Here is a 23,271-nt window from a genome sequence, read left to right on the forward strand (position 1 = left end):
CCTCTCTATTTTTACTCCTTTCTGATCATCATCATTCTCAACTTATTCAACCATTTCCAATTATGGTGTAGCCTCCCTCATACATTTAGATATTCTCTTTTTAGTTGCCATTGTTGTCTATTGTTGTCTATCAAATTGTATTATACCGTTTTTTACCCATCTCTTCAAGTTTTCATAGAAGATGCATTTTTTTATAATTTAGACCTCATTTATCACTATACCCATAGAATATTGACATTTCAGATTTTTTTATAGCACCATAATATGTACAAATTGTACAGGTGGTAAATATTGCAAGCCCATTGGCATACAAAAAAACTATTTAAATCTTTGTAAAAGTGTGTACCAATTAAATATACCACCATTATTTCCTGCCAAAAATACCAAAAATTAGTTAATTACATACTTTTAAATTGTTTTAATTGATAAAATATTCTAAATAAATGTGGATTTGGCTCAGAAATCAATATAATAATAAGATATAAAAATGAATGTCTCTGTTTTTATAAATAAGCATTCGTCATAAATGAAATAAAATTTATAAGATGTTACTTTTTACCACACTGTCTAATACACACACAAAATTCAGTTTTTTAGTATTTGGAGCAATTATTACTACAACGTAAACAGTCAATTAATGTAGTTTGAATGCTGGGATCATATTAATTGGTCCTCTTTAACAAAAAATATTTAAACAGTTCTTTTTATTTTTTAATTAAATAAGCGAACTATATCAACAATATTAGTATCTGTACCCTTTGAAAATTTATTACATTTTTAAAAATAAGCTAAAATATCAATGTTCCATGGGTATAGTGATAAATGATCTAAATTATGAGAAATAATTAGTCTAAATTATAAGAAAATGCATTTTCTATGAAAACTTGAAGAGATGGGTAAAAAATGGAACAATACAATTTGATAGACAATTACATTGTGCATCTGATTCACGTAAAATATATAGGGTGTTCCGTTTAAATTAAACAAATTATTGCCGTTTAAAGCTAGTAATTACTTAATATAAATTTTTGGACACTCTGTATATAAAGGTAGTAAAATTTTTATTATTGCAACACAATATCTGATCAATAAATAATCTTCAGTAAATATTTAGTATTAAAACTTTTGATACCCTTGGAGAAATAAAGCCTTAAATTTTTTACTGCAATTTTATAAAATTGAAAATATTTCAAAAAACCATAAGGTTTAAGTGTGATAAACCTTAATCAAATTTACCTTTATTTCAATCGTAGAATCCAAAAATAGAATAATATACAGGGTGTTCCATTTAAAAAAATACAACTATAATATTTTTTACTTATTTGGGACACTCTGTATCTTGTAAAAATATTTTTAAATTGTAGCTCTAATAGACCTTCAACGAACTCAAAACTTACAATTTGTAAAAATCTAATCGTTTAGCTACAATACTCCGTGTCGTATGTGGTGAACAACCCTGTATAGGTACATGTATAGGTACAATAAGCACAATTTATAAGAACAAAAAGAAGTTTTAATATGATGTATATATATATTTATATATTTTGCTTTTTGGTTTATATAAAAATGTGTTTAAATTTTGAGTTTAGGTTGGAAACAATAAAAGTTTGAAACAATAAATTATAAATACATAAAAAATATTCCTTCAGTAATCCGGATACTTTAAGTATTTTTTGTCTTTAGGCAAATTTGTTTTATTAGTAAAGAACCACTGACAAGCTGGTTTCAATTTGAATTCAATACAGTGGTGGTATATATATAAATCCTGTTTACTAACATTAATCTGCAGACCTATCACAGTTTTGACAGTTTTTCTATCTATGCTTATCATGCTTGCCGTAAATTATATAACGTAAATAATGTTATAGATGTGATTAAAGTATTATGTAGATCACGTATTGTTCTATAATTATAATAGCATATTTGCTCATCTGTTTTTTAGGTTTAGGTAAGTGTAAGTATAATAAGTCTATGGGTATAATATTATGCAGTATAAATGAAGCAGATTGGATTGTCTCGTGAGTATAACTTTTCTCTATACTTACTCACTAGGAACTAACAAAATATGTAAACAATATAATTATTAATATTGTTCACACACTGGAATGTGTCAATAAATATGGCAAAACGAGTACATCGCAAAATGGGCGTACGATATCTGGATTTGTCTACTCCTTACCTTCGAGCATTCTACTCCTGGCAATCTCTCCCTTTGGAAGCCCACCCTGAGCCTTAGAAGCACTCATTTCCACCAGAAATTCACTCAAGCTTTTCCAAATTTATCCATCTCGTCTGGTTTCCACCAGCATCTTTGGTACAACGAATACCGATGACTAATCCTTTAGTCTGTCGGCCTCACGCAATTATCATCGGACAAACACAGCCGTAAATAAAGAAACGGTGTAGAGACGACCCGTAAAAAATACCGGACGATAGAAAAAGTCGCGCCAGACTACAACACGCTAATCGAAGCGCGGCGTCGTTTCGGTAAATTTGCAATCGCGTAATGTCGGTCGCAGGGAGGGCGGTCCTTCGAGCGGCCAGCTGATCGGCGTCCGCGATAGTCACTTGTCGCGGCGACGCGGGCGTCGCGATGCCGTGCAATTTACTTGCTCGGATCGGCGGCGAGGTGGTCGCTCGAGCGAACCGTGTTGCCGGATCGTATATTTTTTATTAAGAAGTTAGGAAAGAGTAAATTTGTGACTTGAGAAAAAGTCTAAAAAGTTCATGCCTCAGATTTAACCGGAGGAAGGCGGTTTTAGGTTTAGGAAAATTTAGTGAACACCATAATTCCTTCCCATGATTCACTTTCATATCTCCCTAAAGCAAATGAGAATTTACACAGTTTCTTCTTCACGCCCGTGGTATTAGATGAGCTCCGCAGTACAATTAAAAGTATTAAAAATAAATCCACATCTGGGACTGATGGGCTTACTCTCAAAATGTTCTCTGAACTTCCGGAATGCACATTAATCCATCTTACTACTTTAATTAACGAGTCATTCCAAAAAGGAGATTTTTCAAACTGCCTTAAGACAGCAATAATTATTACTCTGCATAAAGGAGGAGATAAAGATAAAGCTTCGAACTATCGCCCAATTGCACTCCTGCCGACATTAATAAATAAATAAGTAAATAAATAAATAAATAAATGCCTTTATTGTCAAAAAATTTTTCAATTTGTAGACAAAGGTAAACTAACAAACAAAGTAAAAAAAAACAAGGTACACAAACAAACAAACAAAAGATAATACAAAACATTATACAAATAATATTGTCAGTCTGAATAACCATCACTCTACAGCTACAATTTTCTGTGATTTCTCAATATATGTGTATAACAAGAAAAAAAATATTGATAATATTAAAGACGTGACAACATAGGCTGGATGAGGAAGGCTCGGTCGACTGTACCCAGAAGTAAACATGTGTACAAAAAAGGTTGTTTGTCCGCGTTGAGATGTAAATAGTGTAGTCTATATTTTATTTTAAGTCTATGGGTGTCCCTCAATGTTCAGTACTAGGCTCTATTTGGTTTCTGGTGTTTATCAACGACATTGCAAATCTAGACAATAGAGGTAAAATGCCTCTTTGCGGACGATAGTAGTTTCACTTGGAGCGGCCCAGATGTTACGGCACTGTGTAATACTATACCCAGTGACCACCATTAAATCTTGGTGCAATTCTAATCTCCTATGCCTCAACCTATCAAAAACTAAAGTGTTGTCATATAAAAGTACTATACAACATTTTGTACTTAATAACACCACTACTGACGGTGTGGACTCTGTGAAATTCTTAGGACTTGTTGTAGAAAACTCGTTAAATGGGACTTGCACATCGAAGCTTTATCAAAGAAACTAAGCGCTGCCTGTTTTGCGCTAAGATCAGTTTCTAAGGAACTTAACTTATCAACCTCTAGAATAGTCTATTATGACCTTTTTGAGTCGCATTTTCGTTATGCCCTTCCATTCTGGGGTACTTGCTGCGCGACAAAGTTTGATCGTATTTTCAAACTTCAAAAGAGAGCAGTTTGATATTTATTGGGACTGAACAGTAGAACTCACTGCCAGAATTTCTTTAAAAATTTCAAAATACTGACTCTTCCTTCTTTATTAATTTTTGAATCCGTTTTGCTTTTTCGAAGAATGCTTTTTTCTCAAAAAGGCAATAAGTTTTTTTCCTCTTTTAAAGACAATCCGGGGACATTCTCTATAAATAAATTTGACTTGACTATCAACCTGTGTTCCCATTGATTACTTAAATACCTACAAATTTAGTAAAAAAATAAGCTATCACACATTTCTGAACAAAACAAAATAATATTAACTAAACAAAACTAGAAAAAGTGATTTTTACTACATCACAAGAAAATAAAAAATAATTTTTAGGCAGGAGTCGTAATTTAGTCAAAGTTCAAGATTTTTCTGGAGTGTAGAGGAGATACAGACAGAAGATAGGAAGTTAAATGTGAATTTATTGACTCAATGGACGAAAAATAATTATAGAAAAATGCTCATTTGTTGCAGTAACAATAAGATAAATAAAGGATTAGGACCCAGCCCTTTAATAAACAAAATATTTTAGCCTACGGCACTAAATCACTTTGGCAACATTGCTTTCCTTGCGTTGAATCGATATCGCAGGCGACGCCATGACTCAGCGCAGCCAGGGAAGCCTGCGGCCGGCCTACTATGCGCACGAAGGTCGACGGCGGGCCAGACAAGGTCGCCAGGCCGGAAACATTCCGGATCGATGGCTGGCAACGGTGGAAACAAAGGGGTTTGATGGATGAGTTGGCGCTGGAAAGTGGAGAGGAAATTAGAAAAAAAGGAAGATCGATTTTGTGTCAGAATAGAGTGTTTTTGATGTCGAGGCAATTAAGTGCTCGTTTCGTTATAAATTTAAATTTTTGTAACAAAAATAGCGAGAGTAGTTATTTTTCTTAATGTGCTACAATTCTTAAGGCGCTACACACCACAGAAACATTGGCCAACATGTTTCCAAACGGGCGTATGCTTGAACATATAATATAATTTATAATAATAATTATTATTTTATAATTCAGGCAGAAGTCTATGCTATCGATAGATGCGTATTAATATATGCGTACTTATCTTATATAGGAACTATTGGAAACAAGAAATAATAGCCATTTTATCCGATTGTCAAGCACCATTAACAGCGATCAAATTAGGCAAAGAAAATAAAGTCCTCCTACTCTGGATGCCAGCCCACCAATGGATTGAAGGTAATGAAAAAGCAGAAGTTCTAGCTAGAAACGGAGTGAACACTAACTGGTCTAGAACTATTCTGCTTCCCAAGTGGAACCCAACATAAAACGTGACTTAAAAACCTGGAAGGGGAACCCTCCAACGGTCTAAACCTCTTCACAAAGTCTAAAAAACAATTAAAATTAATAGAATATCCTAGCAACAGCTTGCGGTAGTCAGTTGTATCCCATGATACAAAGAAAACAAGGTATGACATTGCGCAGGTTGGTTTGGTACCATTAGTACGGCAGTACGGCACCATTGGTCGGCACTTTCCGCGCGCCAATTTCAAACCGATGACACATAATTAATGTGAAAATTACTCTCAATGCACAATGATTTGACATAACTTTTGAGGCTATGTCGTAATTCTTCCCTATTTTAGGTCTTTTTTTATTAATGGCAATCGAACAATATGGATTTTTTTGTGTGGCGTAGTGACGTCACAGATAATTAGGTTAGGTTAGGTTAGGTTAGGTTAGGTAGGTTAGTTAGTTAGCGCAAACAGAACGAAATTGGAGCCGCTATCGATCATACCTTGTTTTCTTTGTATCATGGTCGTATCCATAGAGAAAGCGTAATAATTAGCTTATAAAACAATCAACTTTTGATTTCTAACCACAATTTCTCTTGACGAATGATAATCAAAGGCCAAAATGACATTCTTCTCAAATTTTGAAGTATAATTAGTGGAATAAAGAGTGTAAATAGTTTAAATTTTTTTTCTTGGTAGATAAACTTGAAAGTTTATCTATTGTTGGGACTTCGTTATACAGGGTGGTCAATACTTTTTTGTGACTTTGAAATTTTTTAAATTTCAAGGTGTTTGACATTTGATAAAGTTTGAAACTTTATATTTACAGACATTTTGGTTTGTATTTTCCCTATACAGGGTGGACAAGCATTAAATTTTCGACTTTGATTTTTTTTATATCTCTAGGTGTTTGAAATTTCGTATAAATTTTGAACGTTATACTTAGATGAGATTATTTTGATAATTTTACTATACTGGGTGGTCACAACAATATTCCTGATTTTTTTTTATTATTGCTTGTGATTTATTTTACAAGGTTTTAAGATTATCGATAACGGTTAAGGCGAGCTGCTAAACTAACATTTAGGGTTATTTTTTTATGTATAGAATGATCTCATCTCGTCTATTGTTTAGTTTACCTTCAGATTTCTACGCCAATATTTTTTATGCCAATATTTTTTCTTTAGTATCGCATTCACTATGTTTCATCATCTGAACCTTCAGTGTTGTCAGTTACTATCGACAGTTCTTAGACTGTCTTGTTTGGTACTTTAGGTACATTTTGAGTTTTTTGGTTGTTATGACAGTTATCCTAGGACTGTTATGTTGATACAGGAAGTGTATCCGTTGAGTTTTTTTGAGTGTATGAATGCTTACATTGACATTAGAGGAACAGACTTCTACACTAATTTATTCTACACTAATAATTGGAAGGTGCAGAATGAAGCTTTTACACATCATCTCTGAGTGCGCTGAAGCAACTAATTCGTGCCATAAACTGTGCACTACTGATATCGGATATGGAGAACTAACCTCTATAAAACCGTCTTAGATACTGGCTTTTGTCAAAGCCCTGTATAAGAGACTGTATAATGAGTTATGACTCAAGAAAGGGGGACACAATAGATCTATAAGGTCGCGGTGATTAACTTTCCCTTTACCATGGTATCTACAATTTACAATCTAATCAAGTATTCCCCCTCCCCCCTCCAATTAAACATACTCAACTCGCACATAAATCAGTACATCTTTAACTATCTCTCACTTATTTTTATTTAATACTAGATATGTTTAATGTTATCTGTTTTAATAATTTTACTAATTAACTAAAAATATTATTGATTCACAACTTACTTTTACTATAACTTACTTTTACGTTTACTACTCTACCTTACCTTTCATAACTAATGTCTGAAGTAGATAAATTATGATCCAATTAAAATGTTGTACATACCTGAAACAAAAGAAATAGTTAATAATATTATGTTAATCTCTTAAGGAAAAATTATGCTTTAGGCACAAATTTGGGTATGAAGTTCTTATCATTCATTTTAATGCATCTGTAATTTGAAAATAATTTGGGATTTTTTACATGTAATTTGTCAACAGAATTCAGCTTCGAATTTGTGGAGAAGCGAATAACCCCATTGTGTTTTTGGTATGACTAAGTGAGACTTCAGTATTATTGGCTAAAGATTAAAAGGTATGTAATAGGATATATTCCTTATTTTCAAAAAAATATATACTAGGCTCAAAAAAACTTTGTTATTCCAATAGGGATGCTATAATATGCTAACATATGTATATGTAACACTAAGAGTGATGGGACTAAGAGTGAGGGATCAAACATGATCTCAAACCCCAGCAACCTAACCTAACCTAGGGATGCTATTAATAAATATTCTTTTATTCTCAATATACAATTGCAATGTAAAATCAATCACACCGTAGGGTGTCTAATCCATATTGAAATAGTTGGTTATTGGTATATAATGGACTGATAAATTATATCGATCTAAAAGTAATATCAGCCACAATAATACCTATTGGTAAATAATATAATAATATCACAAATAAATCTTAATGCCAAGAACTAATAATATTGATGTCTAGGTATCAGTTGGTTTATATCTGCTATTAAAGGAAAACACTCAATTTATGAAAAAAGTTATAAACAAGTTTGAACAGCATAGCAACGGCTTTATTTTATTTCAAATAGTAACTTAATTCATTTTTTCGGCATTTCCTATTCAGTCAGAGGGTAAAAGTACACCCCCTCCCGGCGCCCATGGTTTATCAGGTATCAATGCCAATGGGTCCACCATGTAATGGTTCATTTAAACTGAAAAAAATGGTAATAGCCCCGGGGAAGTAATTCACTTGAGCATGAAACGACAGTACATTCGGGTGAAATTGATATTTAAACCCGTGACTATCGAATTCTTAACTTGGCCCGAACTCTATATCACAAAATGTTATTTAGCATCAGTCCTCAGAGCAGCAAAAACAATATCTAATAATTTTCAAAAGATTTTAATAATTTACAAGATTTAAGTAGTGGTTTCTTATCAAAGTGCTAATATTAGTTGCAAGAACACAATACAGATATATACTAATAATTTTAATGAATAGTACAATACAATAACCTTTGGCGTAACTACAACCAGGGGCGGATTTACCCATACGCTATGTACGCTGCAACGTAGGGCCCAGCAATTCCTGAGGGCCCCGCAGAGGCCCTACTTTTCTTAAATTTATTTCATATATTATTATATTTATATAAAAAAAACTTTTTTACACATTTTTAGAAAAAAAAAACACCTAGTTTGGTTGGGTGTCTGATAAGACTCAATGTCATTGTACAGGAAAGAAAAATAGATATTAGCAGTTAAGGGAAACTAAAAACCTCACCAAGTAAACAATCCAATTAAAAAATAAAACCAAAATGAACAGGTCGGCTCTTTTGATACAAAGAGATATAAATAAATATTTTTACAAAAAAAAAATATTAAACAATTTTCCTACGGAAGAAACTACTTGCCAGCCCAGTACTTCAAAAAATCACAATAAAAATGATCCTACTGCTGAAACAGAGACCTCTGCCAATCTAGTATTTCCAAGGCAACCGAAAATGAAGAAAAATTGGAACATTGCGTCAAACCATTTGTTGAATTGGATACAACTTTTGAAAAGTATTAAGACTTAGCTTTATGGTCAGAGTGTATTGATAACGATTTGATTAAACTGTGTCTAGTTAAAGATTTTACATATTTTCAAAATTATGACCATAATAATAGATATCCTAAATCTGAAATTACATGTGAAAAGCACAAAAGACGTTTTTCCAATGGTTGTTTTTCAAAGGCACTAAAAACGGACAACAGATAAAAAGAAAATGGCTTTGTTACCAAGTAGTGGAATGTTTTTTATGTATTGCATGTAAACTGTTCTCAATTGTACAACCAAAGCTTAAAACCGGACTTAACGATAGGTCTAATATTTTGCGAATACTGGATATGCACCAGGAAAGTAATTCATCACAAGATTTCAATCTTAACATGGTTTTCAAGAAAGACCAATAAACATACTATTGACAGAGAACTAGAGGAGCTAACTAAAAATGAAATACTACAACCCTATAACGAAACGCTTTTGACATTCATACCCATAGAAAATCACACCTCAGAATACTTGTTTCAACAAATATCAGAATTTTTAAATATATGTGGTCTTTCTCTGCAAAATATTAAATGACAAGCATACGATAATGCAGCCAACATGAGTGGTCGTTATAATGGAGTTCAGGCTCGGTTTTAATTTAATAAATAAATTTGCAGATTTTATACCTTGTTCGGCACATTCACTAAATTTGGGGGGGTTGAAGCTGTAACATTAATTCCAGAAGTTGTTGACTATTTTGGTATTATCCAATCCCTTTATGTATTTTTCTCCACGTCACCCCATAGATGGAATATTGTATCAAAAATAGCTAAGCTGCAATACAGTCTTAAATCTTTAAGTGTAACAAGATGGTGTGCTCATTATGAGGCTGTTAACTTGGATAACTTAGCCGAAAGAGAGCACTTAAACTTGGATATGATGATATTTTAAAAACATTAAAGCATATTTACATGGATTAAACAGAAAAAAAACTGATTGCAGAAATGAAGCCAAAAACTTAATACAAAAAATTATTAAATTAGAATTTGCCATGTTAACATTAATTTGGGAACAGGTTCTAGAGCGCTTTAATAAGGTATCTACTAAATTGTTAACCATTGCTACCATTTATTAAATTCTTTAAGAGCAGTTTTTACAAGATATTAGAAATAAATCTGAGATAGAAACTGATAAATCAGAAGCAAATGTAAAAGAATTAAGCGAAGATGTCGAAAAAGAATTTGCTGAATCTAACAAACGAAAAAAAAAAATATTGCTAGCCAATAAGGAAACTCAGACCCCTATACTTATTGGAAAAGCAAAATTTAGAGTTGAAATTATCAACAGGCTCTTAGATTTGTTAATAACCGACTTACACCGTCGAAGTTCTTAACAGTGTTTAAAAATATCGAACCCTGAAGCCACTTCATATTGTTTAACAATGTTAAACATGATTTATAGTAAGGAAATGATAGATGTTTTCGCCAATTTATACACCGCACTTAAAATATTTTTAACGCTTCCCGTAACATGTTGCGAAGCGGAGCGTTCCTTCTCGAAATTAACAATAATAAAAAATAAATATACCTAGGACTACAATGACAGAAAAAAGATTACAATATTCGGGTATACTTTCGATAGAAAGTGATTTGACATAAAAAATAAATTACGATGATGCGATACGGCAATTTGCCGATATAAAAATTAGAAAAAAGAGTTTGTTTTAGTGATTTTTTTTTCTAATTTCATCTTTATACGTTCGGTATGTTATTTGTTATATATGTTGGTATGTTACACACATTAGTAACTTATATTTTTCTAGTTTTAAAACTCAATCATTTATTATTATTAAAAAAAATCTTTTGTTTGTCAAATATATTTATATTTTATTTTCTTTATTTGTTACAATACTTCTTCTTACTATGACTTTATATCCTATTATTTAGAAACATAGGTACCTGAAATGATAAAATGTTTTGATTTTGATCTCGCGTATTGTTCCTATACATATTTACGTACTTTTTTATTTTGTCTCATTTTAATTCTATTTTAGATTTTAATAAATTTTAAAAGAACATATTAGTTTTATTTTACTTTTCAAAATAAAATTAGCAGTTACAAAGGGTGTTAAAGTTTGAAAAAAAAAAAAATATATATATATATATATATATATATATATATATATATATATATATATATATATATATATATATATATATATATATATATATATATATATATATATATATATATATATATATATATAATATTATTATGTTTTTTAATAACTCGACTTAAGGCGTAAGGGCCCCAAAAATTATGTAGCGTAGGGCCCCCATAAATTGTAAATCCGCCACTGACTACAACCACTTACTCGCAAATGAGGTGATAGGAGCAACCCATATAAGACATAATAACATATTTTAACATCTATACAGGGTGTTTTTCAAAAGTGGATCACCCCTATATTCCCTTCATGTTTCGATGCCATTGAATGTCATATTCTATGAATTTCGATGCCATTTTCTATCAAATAAAGTAAACAACCGGGGGTACCAACAACCAACCCTTGGTATTTTTTTCTATTTTATCTATCTTAGAAAAAAAATTAACAAACTTTTGACATTGTGGCTTAAAAAAAATATAATTTAAATTTCAATCTAAAATGCCAGCGCAGCGTTAAAACAAGAGCTTTGGAAAGATAGATTTGATCGACTAATGATATTTCGTGTCTTTTTCTGGTTGGTACAAAAATGGGCAAAACGTAGGTCCTTTTAACCTCAATTAATTAAAACTCTATTTTTTCAAATAGAACGAAGTTGGTTCATTAGCATCTTTGGAAAATTAGCATTATTTACGAATTGCGGGCTCGGGCCAACTCGGGCTATACAATGGTAAGATAATGACATTTAAATTATTTTGTTACTCTGAGTTATAGTTTCGATGAAAGGGATAAAAATATAGATTTCAGTAGATTTGTTTTTTCTGTTAAATCGTGTATGACGAAGTAACGGGCAGATTTGTAGGTGTGTCTTAATATCGCGAATTTTAATAAGGAGAGAGGTTTGACCGTCTAATTAGAAGTTTTTTGTCTCGATATTTAAATTAGACAAGCGAATCTGTTTTCTTTTCATCGGCTTCTTGATGGGCTGTACCTCTTTTGTTTTCTACATACGGTTAGATTTTTTCGTAAACAATAGTATTGTTATATGACGAACTCTCAGCCTACCATCGTTAAACCATTTCTTAAACTACAAAAATATACAAAATCCTCACCTTTTAAAACCGTTTAAATTTTTGTGGACACATTTTTGCCAGTGGCGTAGTTACACCGGCGCGGCGCCCTGTTTTGGGCCCCGGCCGACCAGTTAAAAATTGATATGGGGTCCAATGCCAATAATTGCCAGGGGTATAATGCCAAAAGTTGAGAGGGAGCCTAAATTTTTAGTTGCACCACTGATTCTCGTTCTGTATGTAATAGAGCTGCGGAATGAGGTATTGGTTGCCATAGAGGTCATTGGTTGCCATCCTGTCTTGTATCGACGACAAATTTCATTCAAATTTCAAATATCGGTGGAAATAACTTCTTTTTTAATTTAATTAGACATACATAAATTGTTTCTCTCTATTTCAATTTTGAAAAAACTCGAAACACCTGTTTCATTGTATCTAACAGTTCAAGAAAATAATGATTCCTATACAGGGTGAGTCTTAAATAAGTGCAAATATTTTCAAGGCTGGTAGATCTCGATAAAAGAAACATATTTTCTTTTTACCGTTTTTCAAATAAATCCAAAATATCCGAGATATTTTACATTGAAAATTTTAAAAAAAAAATGATATTTTGTTTAAATTTTGAGAACCACTGGATATTTTCGGGGTTTTAATTCTTGTAAATTTAATCTACTGCCTATGTTTATATATTATAAAGATTGTATGTTTTTTAACTCAATATTAAAAAAAATCCAAAAATTTTTTTCCAAAAATTCCGAATTTTCAAATTTCGCGAAAAAAACTTTCTAGGCGTGTTTCTGGGGTCGAAATATAGCACCCCTAAAAATATTTGCACTTATTTAAGACTCACCCATATAGTACGTATAGTTCACTGAAAAAAAGGATCTCTCAGTCGAAATGAATATGACTTTGACCCAAAAGATTGGCGCTTTTCAATAGGGCCAAGAACGACGTTTCTTTGCCCAAAGCATTAACTATCTTTTCATAAGCTTTAAAAAATTACTTTAGTGAATAGAAGAATCTATCTTTCAAAGTGTTTCACTCTTGACCCAAAATGAATATGCAAAGAAGTTCTTGCTACAAGAAAAATAGTCTCTTTGATTCATGCAAAAATTCTTGATTGAAAAGGGACATTTCTTGATTAGAGACACTTTTCTTAAACCAATAGCGAATACTATTGACTCAACTAAAATTTATTTTGATCTAAGAGAAGTCTCTACATCATATACAGGCATATTCCGAGGTATATTATTTTCTGATAAATTTAGGTTTTCCTGATCTGTAGTAAGTAAAGTGATATTATTTTCCTCGATAGTAGTTATTTCTGCTTCTTCACTCCTTGGTATTTTTTGGGGTGGTTTATCACTCTACAAATTACAAAAAAAATTTACATCACGATTAATCAAAGTAAAGCAAATAAATAATTAAAATTATAAGCTTTGGTCACATTTTGAATTTTTTAATACGACGACTTGAAAATCTAAAATTTTTGTAATTATTTGCTTATTTATTATTCTTATTCTATCTATAGTCACGCATGCATTATCTTAACAGGTGCATTGGGTAAATGTATCTTACCTTCAAATATAGCAAATAAATGCTCTAATTTCCATTTTTTTTCAGAAACTCCTTTAAAGAATCCCTATATCCTAAAATTTGTCCGTGAAAAATGACAAATGCATGTTAATAACGATCACTAATTTGTTATACGATATGCGCTTAAAAAGCAAATTATGCAAAATTCCAAGTGGAAAATTCCAAGCAACAAAACCCGTGCGTACTATGATGTGCGACCTATGAAATGCGATTTTTCAAGAGAACCAGTTTTCTTGAGTTAAGAGAGTTTTTCTTCAGGCAAAATATTTTCAAGTCTATCTTTTTTATCAGTGTTCATATCAAATAAACTTTTAGATTAAGCTTGACCGGCACAGCATTGCACACTTTTACATATTTTCTTTTAATCAAAATATTTTAGGAATCAAAAATAAATTAATTTTAGATGTATAAATAGTTATTATTTATATCAACAACACTCACCTTTTTAACAGCACTTAAGGGTCATTACTATCGCTTTTCCGTTGAAAATATTCTAATAATGTTGCAATGACTTTTTAGTGGCTATTAAGTTGTCTTGTACACTTGTGCACTAAAAAAGGTTCTAAAAAGAACAATGTTCGACTGCAAGGTCTGCTAGTAAACATTTTTAAGCTTAAAGTATCACAACACTATTTATTCAAACCAAAAACTCGTTATACGTGTTGTATGTAATACAAAGTGTCAAAACGAATGACTGTCAGGAAATAAATAAATAAATGTGACAACTTGATATTTTTTACAGCAGAGCTACCACCTGAATCCCCCAGCGCGAAATTTAAGTTCCAGCTTTGGTTCCAGTTAGTCAGCCCGGCGCGGCGCCGACTATATCTATAGTTGGCAACAATGAATTTAACCCTTAATCACCTAGCGTTACATATAAGTAACGCAAAATTGGCAAAATCTATTTTAATGATTGAAGTGAAGTTTTGTGATAACCTCATAGATAGCGTCAGCTATGCTCTTTAAACAGCTTAGAAAAACGTTTTTCATCAACAGTTGACAATATGAGAGTATTGTGTTCGCTTGAGAGGTCGATTTATTACCTGGTGTTTTAAAAAATTGTGAAAAATGGATCCCTCTTTCGAGTAAGTATTACTGTATTTATATTTTCTTACAAATAGTGGCTGAAAATCATAAATAACATAATTAGATAGTTGAACTTTTGATACAACCTGTAAGTTTTACAAATGGTCTGAATATTTTTTTTTATTCGATGAATAACTACAGTGTTACATATATGTAACGCTAGGATAATATAGGAACATGATTGTTATGAAATGTCGCGGGTATATTTTTACTGTGTTTCGCCTGCTTATTATGATTTTAGCCATTATAAGATATTATTATTACTATTACATAAATTTTATTTGCTACCAGAATATTTTTTTCCAGAGGAGGATTTTCTCTGCAAGAAGCCCTTGAAATGGCGTATGCCGATGACGACTTAGATGTATCTGCAATTTACACAGAACCCCCCGATGTCAGTGCTTTGACAGATGAGGATTCTAGAGACGAGGAAGACATCGGTGATCTGGATAGACTTACGGGACGACAGCTTCGTGCTCCGGTAAAAATTTTGCTGCGAAACAAAAAACAAAAAAACAAAAAAAAATGTTATTGGAAAATGCAACAGCTCAATGGGTGGTACTGACTTGATGGACCAAAAGGTTCCCAGGCATCGAATTTCCATTCGTTCAAAGAAGTGGTGGTGGTGCTTATACACCTGGATGATAGATCTGGATGATGATGATTTTTTCTTTACAATAGAGGAAAAGGTAATTCTGTTTCGCAACTTGATTGTCGTAGAGAAAGTGACTTACCTCTCGAAATATGGAACACCAGCTAGGGGTGCAGGTAGACCCTCATCATCTCTGTCAAGCAGTTCTGGAGGTAGGGTGAGCAATGATATACGGTATGATGGTATCAATCACATGATGCATACATCCCAAATAAAAAAAGGAGGCGTTGTGCAAATGAGAAATGCTAGCGTCAGAAGAATGTTTGTCAGATGTGATGTTGGACTTTGCATAGATTGTAACATTAACTTTCATAAAAAAATTAGGTCTTAAGTGTAAATTCAGAATTTTGACAAAGAATTAGCATGTTTTAGTTTTTCATTTTTTTGCTCCCATGTTATCCTAGCGTTACATATATGTAACACCATATATTTTCAAAATTAAGCTTTTTGTTTGGAAAAAATTAGTTGTTTTATTCTTAGAGGATGGGTTTTAAGTATTTTACCAAAAAAAAACAACAATTTTGACGAAAAAAATCGAAATTCAGTATATTAAGGGTTAAAAATCGCGCCCTCGATTACGTAACTAAAAATTTAATTGATATCAAATATACATTTGACCACCTCTTTTTAAACCCTACGGATTTAGCCAATTATTATTTTTAGCCGACCATACCAATAGATATGGTAGGCTATTAAGATCGGCAAGAAATTTTTTTTTTAATTTCACTCAAAATGAGTTATTTGGGTCATAAATGACCTAAATACAAAATATTTTCATGGTGTCTGTCTGCCTGTCTGTCCGTCTGTAACACGATAACTCAAAAACCACTGAACCGATTTTAACCAAATTTGGCACAAAAATACTGTGGCACCCGAGAATCTGGCCATTAGTTTTTGGTGGGGGTGGGGGGTTGGTAAGGGGATATGAGAGGGGGTTAAAAATTTTAAAAAATCGTAACTCCAAAATTACAGTAGCTAGCGAAACGCGGTTTTCAAATTAAGATTAGGAGTAATATTTGCAACAAAATTTGTAATAACATCAAAATCAGTCAAAGTCACAGTTTTTGAGATATTAATATATTTTAGTATGGGCGGCTATACGTGCCTCCCGACGCCAATTTTTTTAAATACGTTATAGTCTCTAACCGCCATAGTAAGCTTTCAAACACTGAAAAACGCATCAGAATTCGTATATTGGTTTTTCTGCGATACACTAATATAAAAACAAAAATAGCATTTCTTTAATCATTCATTTTTTATATTTAGATCATCAATAGTCGACTACGTATTAATTTTATGAAATTTGTTCCATGTCTAGATGTTTGGACCTAATTGTTAATATTCACTGATTTTACTGTTACATATACACTGATCTTAAACTTAATCCCCAATTCTGTAAACATTTTCCACAACGCACACTGAAAAATACAAAACCCTACGTCTATGAATGTTTTTTCTTTTTTCCCTTATTTAATGAACCGATATTATAAATTGTTATTACAATTATTAACCAAGCATTCTAGATAAATGATTTACTTCATTAATGACTTGTTTAATTCGTTAAACTCGGCGAGCATTTGCAAAATCCAAAATATGTCGAGAACACGGAATGCATATTGCATGCTCCATGTTTTCTAATAATTTTTTATTGGTTTGATATTGATTGATTTAATAATTGTGCGACGTGGCTTGCTAAATACATTGTTTTATTAGCAAAGGGAAATTTTCACGATTACTTAGTTAATAATCAATAAATCTTGCGGAATTTAAAATGCAACGATAATCGATATATTATTAGACTTAGTTTCATGCGGTATCGATCAAGTTTAATCTAATATTACCTTTTACTTTCAATTAGAAAAAATAAGAATAACATTGTTGGTAATATCTAGCTTTTTATTATAGACTTGGAAGGTACAATTTAGCCATAAACTTGTTAAGATTAATGAATACATTTTGCTACTACCGTTAATAATTATAAAAACACAAAATCCTTTTAATGCTATCTGAACTTTCCATAGCAATTACAAGGAATATCACTTAAGTCGTTTTTACAGAGCTTGTTTATGTGAATAATATACTCGTAATACCTATATGATGAACATATAAAATTAAGATTTATTATATACAAAATAGTTTTTTAAGCTTTTTATTTTATAATAATTTGTTATAAAATTTAAAACAGTATAGAGGAGCTCTCCTACAAGCATAGTACATATTTTTGAAGAAATTCTTTGCAAAACACTGCAGCTATACTCCGATACAAAAAAAACTGTTTAGTCCTATTTTCATGAATTTTTAGCAAACTGTATATAAATGTATCAACTTTAATCCATAAACTCAGTTTTGTATAAATTTCAGTATTTGGCTGATTATACAAGTTAATTGGAGTGTTAGTTATTAGTTTTTTTACCTTAACTTTAAAACATCCTGTGCAATAATTTCTTAAAACATTATTTTTCGATTAGAACCATGTCGCCTGATCATTTTGTGTCTTGACTTATGTCTTCAACACATGTCTTGGTTAATTTTTAAGGGCTTGGTGGCAAGATCATTAAGCAGTGCCGGATTAAGGTCCTAGGGGGCCCGGGGCTAGGGGCTACCCTTGGGGCCCCCAGGTCTGATTATTTTTCCTCATTCCTGTTATTTTCACTTAAACTAATATTGCTTGAAGTTGAACAGGAAGGCAGTTCATGATCTTGGTGTTTATTCAACTCAGAATTTGACGTTGAAGGGGTTTTGCAAATACTAAAAAAGTCTGTTACTTTAGGCAATTTTAAAGTTTTCTTTAGGTTTTCTTCTTATATCTTAAATTAATTTAAAATATCCCTAAGTTTTCGTAGATTTAAAAATACAGAGTGTTCCGAAACTATTGTACCAAAATCTAAAGGTTGGTAGATCTCGCCAAAATAAACGTTTTGAGATGGGACACTGAGGGTGCATCCACACTATCCTGAAAACGGCGTATCGGCGTAACGACCTTGAATCGATTTCCAGTAATTCTATTGGCAGAAATTTTTGACAGATAAAATTTCTGACAGATGAATTTTTCAGCCAATAGAATTACTGGAAATCTATTCAAGGCCGTTACGCCGATACGCCGTTTTTAGGATAGTGTGGATGCACCCTGATGGTCGGAAATGCGTCGTTTTCAAAATACAGGGTGTTAAAGTTTTAAGAAAAAAAAAATCGATCTTTTTTAATATCTATTATACCACTACTATACTATTTACTATAATACCAAAATATTATTGAATTGAATATTATTGCACCGTTTTCGCTTGAAATAATAAAAACAATTTTCATACATGACCAAATCGCTAAAGTGGTAATGTAAATTTTAATGGTAAAATTTGAAAAACGACAATAATTTAGTTTTGGTTGAACATAGTTCGTACCAAGTTCATAGAAAGAAATTTTTGGAAAATAAAAAATCTTTTTAAACTTAAATTTGCCGTTTTACAAATTTTGCTATTTAAATTTTTAGCGATTTGGTTATGCATGAAAATGGTGTTTATTTTTTTACGCAAAAATGGTGCGTCGGACAAAAAAAGTCAAGAAATAAAATATGTTGTAAATTGAATGGGGATTTCGAAAATAATAATAATTTTATTTAAAAAGTAGTGGCGTTACCATTCAACGCGAATGGCAATAGAGACTTCAAACTCTACAGATATAAAAAGACTCAAAAGACCTTTAAAACAAGGTATCACTCGACCCCCTATTCCATTTAAAATTATTTTAAGGGTGATAGTGCCGTCAAAGGGGTGCAAGCAAAGAGGGTGTAAATACCAAGGTACTTATAATATATTAATGCGCTTATTTTTAAAAGAAGAAAACTTAAGAAAGTTATTGTTAATTTAATTGTCAATACCAAAATTATTTTATAAATGATCATATCAAGTAAATGCATAATAAGGCCAAAACTGATTCCTACCTTACGTTTAGCAGATCCACTAAGATATTTTCTGCTACATGATATTTTTTAAAATACTGGTATACACTACACAGTTAAAAACGTATTATTGTTCTTGTTTTCTTAAATCTATTATTCGCAATCGCTTACTTCATAGATGCGCTTTGCAAAAATTACTAATCAAATAGAATAAAAAAGAGGATTCTAATCTGAGTAATTCCCCTAGCGCTTTCGGTAATTCATCCATCCAGAAAAATTTAAAAAGAAGAACGAGCCATTGTCTATGCAGCACTCTCGATATTTTTTGGGGAAAGTGTGTTGCCGCCCAAAAAAAAAGAAGAGTCTGTTTTTAACATTATGAGAATAACAAGTTGTCTGTTGCAATATATTGCAATATATTTAATAAGACTAAATACCTATGTACATTTTCATTTAACTAATCTCGATTAAATTCTCCTGATTCGGGGGCCCCTCTCAATGACGGGGCCTGGGGCTATAGCCCCCATAGCCCCCCCCCCCTTAATCCAGCCCTGTCATTAAGAAATGAACTTGCCACCAACAATTTGCAATTTTTTCGACTATCATTAATTTAAGATGATATTTTTCAATATAACGAGGTGGCTTTGATGACTATTATCGTAAAAGCATATCGATACTATTAGAACTCTATATTAAAATTTAAGAAACGTTTAAAAGTAATATTATGATACAGGTTTTGTTTTAATAATAAATATTAGTAACACTAACAGAACTACGAGTATTAAAAAAAACATAACTGTAACAACTAAGTTTACAAACAAATAAAAAACTTGGAAAAAAATGCTGCTATAACTGTCTGTTGATGTCGCTTCATATTGCCAATGAGGCTGCAAATATATTGTGTTAAGTTTTCCCAGTCTTCAAGACCAAGAGAATATTCATAATTTCGGCCATCTTTAACAAGATCAATGACTTTTGCACAATCTTCGACACTAAGAACCATATTCAGTCGTACACAACAATAGTCACCAAAGCCATCTCGCCATTATGAAGAATAACATAAAAAAACGATAATTGAAATAATTGCAAAATGTTTGTGGCAAGTTCATTTTGCCCTTAAGAATTATCCAAGGCATGAGTTGCCATGAGTCAAAAAACAAAATATTCAGGAGACATGGTTCTGACCGAAAAATCATGATTTTGGAAAATTTGCTCACGAAATTGTTGCACAGGGTGTTTTAAAGAAAAGGTGAAAAACAACTCTTCGATTATCCCTATACAGGGTCCGGCAATAGTGCGTCGGGCATCTGTAGCTCCTAGAATAAAAAACTTGGGAATTTTGTTTAAGTGCAAACCGAGGGGTGAACACTTAGGGGATTTATGGTGTACACATGAGAGGATTTCCAGGGGATGTACCGAGGATGTAGTGGATGTACTGAGGATGTAGTGGATGTACCGAGGATGTACTAGAGGATGTAGGGGATGTACCGAGGATGTAGGGGATGTACCGAGGATTTACTGGGGATGTATTTCGAATTATTTGGGGCGTAATTTGCCGAATGCGATGTTTCAAGTCATCCAAATTTGTGGGTTTTCTTTTGAATACATTTTCCATAAGGTATCCTCTTCGGTATCCTCTTATTTTAGCACTTACATGGAAAATATTCAGAATTTTACGGGCAATTCAAAAATGCAGAAAAATAATAATTATGTTGCCACGAGGGTTGCCATTAAAAGAAATAGTTTTGGACAAAGCATTTTTGAGACACCCTGTATAATATTCATTTTTTGCATAATCTGCCCCGGAAAAATTAAAATAATTGATGTGGCCGAGCGATTTCCAAAAAAGTGTGGTTCTCGAGATGTTGATATTTATTCAATATTTTACAACCACCCTGTACGAAATCAAATAGGATCGAATATCGATATTGAGAATATAGATAGATATAGATATTTCCGATATGAAGTATGCATAAAGAGATATAGCGGTATCTGTTATATCGATAGCTATATCGATATTTGTGGACGAATATATCGTTACTTGGTTTTTACGTATGTGAATTAGCTTGTGCACATCCGTTTTTCTCAATGAATTTATTAAATAAAGTTTGCACAAGCCGATTTTCACAAGCCGATTTGCACAAATTTCATGGGAGTGAAAATGGACCTTTATTTGATATATCGATAAAAATATCGATACTCAAGGCTTTGTGGCTCACCCCTACTCATAACCTCAAAATATCTCGCAAAATGTATGTATAAGTAAGATATATAGACTTTAATCCATATCTCTGGTATAAGTTTATGCAAAAATGTGTTTGGCATGTGTGTTCATATCTTCAACATCGTGAAGCGTTATGAATTAAAGGGAAGTGTGTGTAAATAATTATTATTTTACCCTCTATACGTCAAAAACGAAGTTCATAAATGCGAATGCCTTTAACGTTGCCTATTTTTAGGTCTGTTTTATAAAGTAGATCCTCGGTAGCTACTAGATCTCATTTTTATTTGGGGTTCAAAACACGAGATTGATAACTTTGCACATAATATAGGGCTTTACGCATGACTAAGTTTTTTTTTCCGCCGACATAAACTGCATAAACCGAGGCATAAACTGCTGTTATACAGGGTAAGTCCCTGTATATTTTTCGAAAACTTTTTAGAACTGCCTGTTCACCGCTAATTTTCCCACGTTATAAATTCTTAAACTCTGATATTACCATAGTTACAGCTTTACTCTATGGTTACGGCACTAAAAGGAATGCAAATACAGAAAAAAATCAGGTGGCTATCAAAATTAAAAAAAAACATTTTTTTTTTAAATTTTCAAACTTAAATAACTCGGTTATTTTGGACTTATTTGAAAAATGGTAAAGAAAAAATATGTTTCTTTTATAGAGATCTACCAGCCCTGAAAATATTTGCACCTATTTAAGACTCACCCTGTATAATAAAAGTAACGGCGAATTGTTGTAGGCACAATAATAGCCGAGATTGTTACAGCTCTGGCAAGATTTGATATGGGTTGGCGCGCCTTAGTTCGATTCTCGATGACCCCATATAATTTTTTTAAATGGTTTTAATTTTTTTTATCCTTTTGAATTCAACAAAAATATTAGGTGTCAACTATATTACTAGCCAATAAATTGTAGAGGTTTGAGAAATTTTGTGTAGTTATACATATAATAAAGCTCGTAATAAAGTGGGAGATCTAACATAAATAACAATTCCGGTTTCGTCGTAAGTAAAGTAACCTTAATTTTGTTATTTTAAATAAAAAACACCCTGTAAATTTTTATATCCCTCTAGTAAATGTAAGTCGAAATGGTGCTTCATCTTTTTTTTATATATTTAATAGTTTCGGAGATAATAGCGTTCAAAATTTTAACTTTCTTTTTACCATTCAAATAAAATTGAAAAAAAATATATATACAGTGTGTCCAAGATAAGTATATCTCGAAAAGTATTTTAGATACGTAAAACGGTTCATCACGAAAATTATTCTAAATGTATGGCGTACACATGAGAGGATTTCCAGGGGATGTACCGAGGATGTACTAGAGGATGTAGGGGATGTACCGGGGATGTACCGAGGATGTAGTGGATGTACCGAGGATGTAGGGGATGTACTAGGGGATGTACGAGGATGTAGGGGATGTACCGAGGATGTAGGGGATGTACCGAGGATGTACTGGAGGATGTAGGGGATGTACTAAGGATAGAGGATGTAGGTGTACACTTTTTGCCCCATGTGTTTACCCCTCGGTGCAAACCTAAAGTATGTACCAGGATATATTTCAGGAAAATATTTTAACTTCTATAGGGTGGCTCAAAAAAGTAT

At 32.1% G+C, this 23,271-nt stretch overlaps 1 protein-coding gene across 2 annotated transcripts in view; it reads right to left on the reverse strand.

The window, feature by feature from the left end:
- The window catches only part of LOC115880239 (cerebellar degeneration-related protein 2-like), a 368,754-nt gene that overhangs the window by 182,164 nt on the left and 163,319 nt on the right, over window positions 1-23,271 (reverse strand). The window contains exon 1 of one of the 2 annotated variants that reach the window (XM_030897407.1): window positions 2,180-2,540. The exons of the other annotated variant lie outside the window; for it this stretch is intronic. Within the exon in view, the coding sequence (XP_030753267.1) occupies window positions 2,180-2,246 (67 nt within the window). The 5' untranslated portion in view covers window positions 2,247-2,540. Of the gene's footprint in view, window positions 1-2,179; window positions 2,541-23,271 lie in introns of those variants that run through there. 2 annotated transcript variants of the gene reach the window in all.

This window comes from Sitophilus oryzae, unplaced genomic scaffold (assembly GCF_002938485.1).
Source record: "Sitophilus oryzae breed Bouriz unplaced genomic scaffold, Soryzae_2.0 scaffold_1620_pilon_pilon, whole genome shotgun sequence".
Classification (NCBI taxonomy): domain Eukaryota; kingdom Metazoa; phylum Arthropoda; class Insecta; order Coleoptera; family Curculionidae; genus Sitophilus; species Sitophilus oryzae.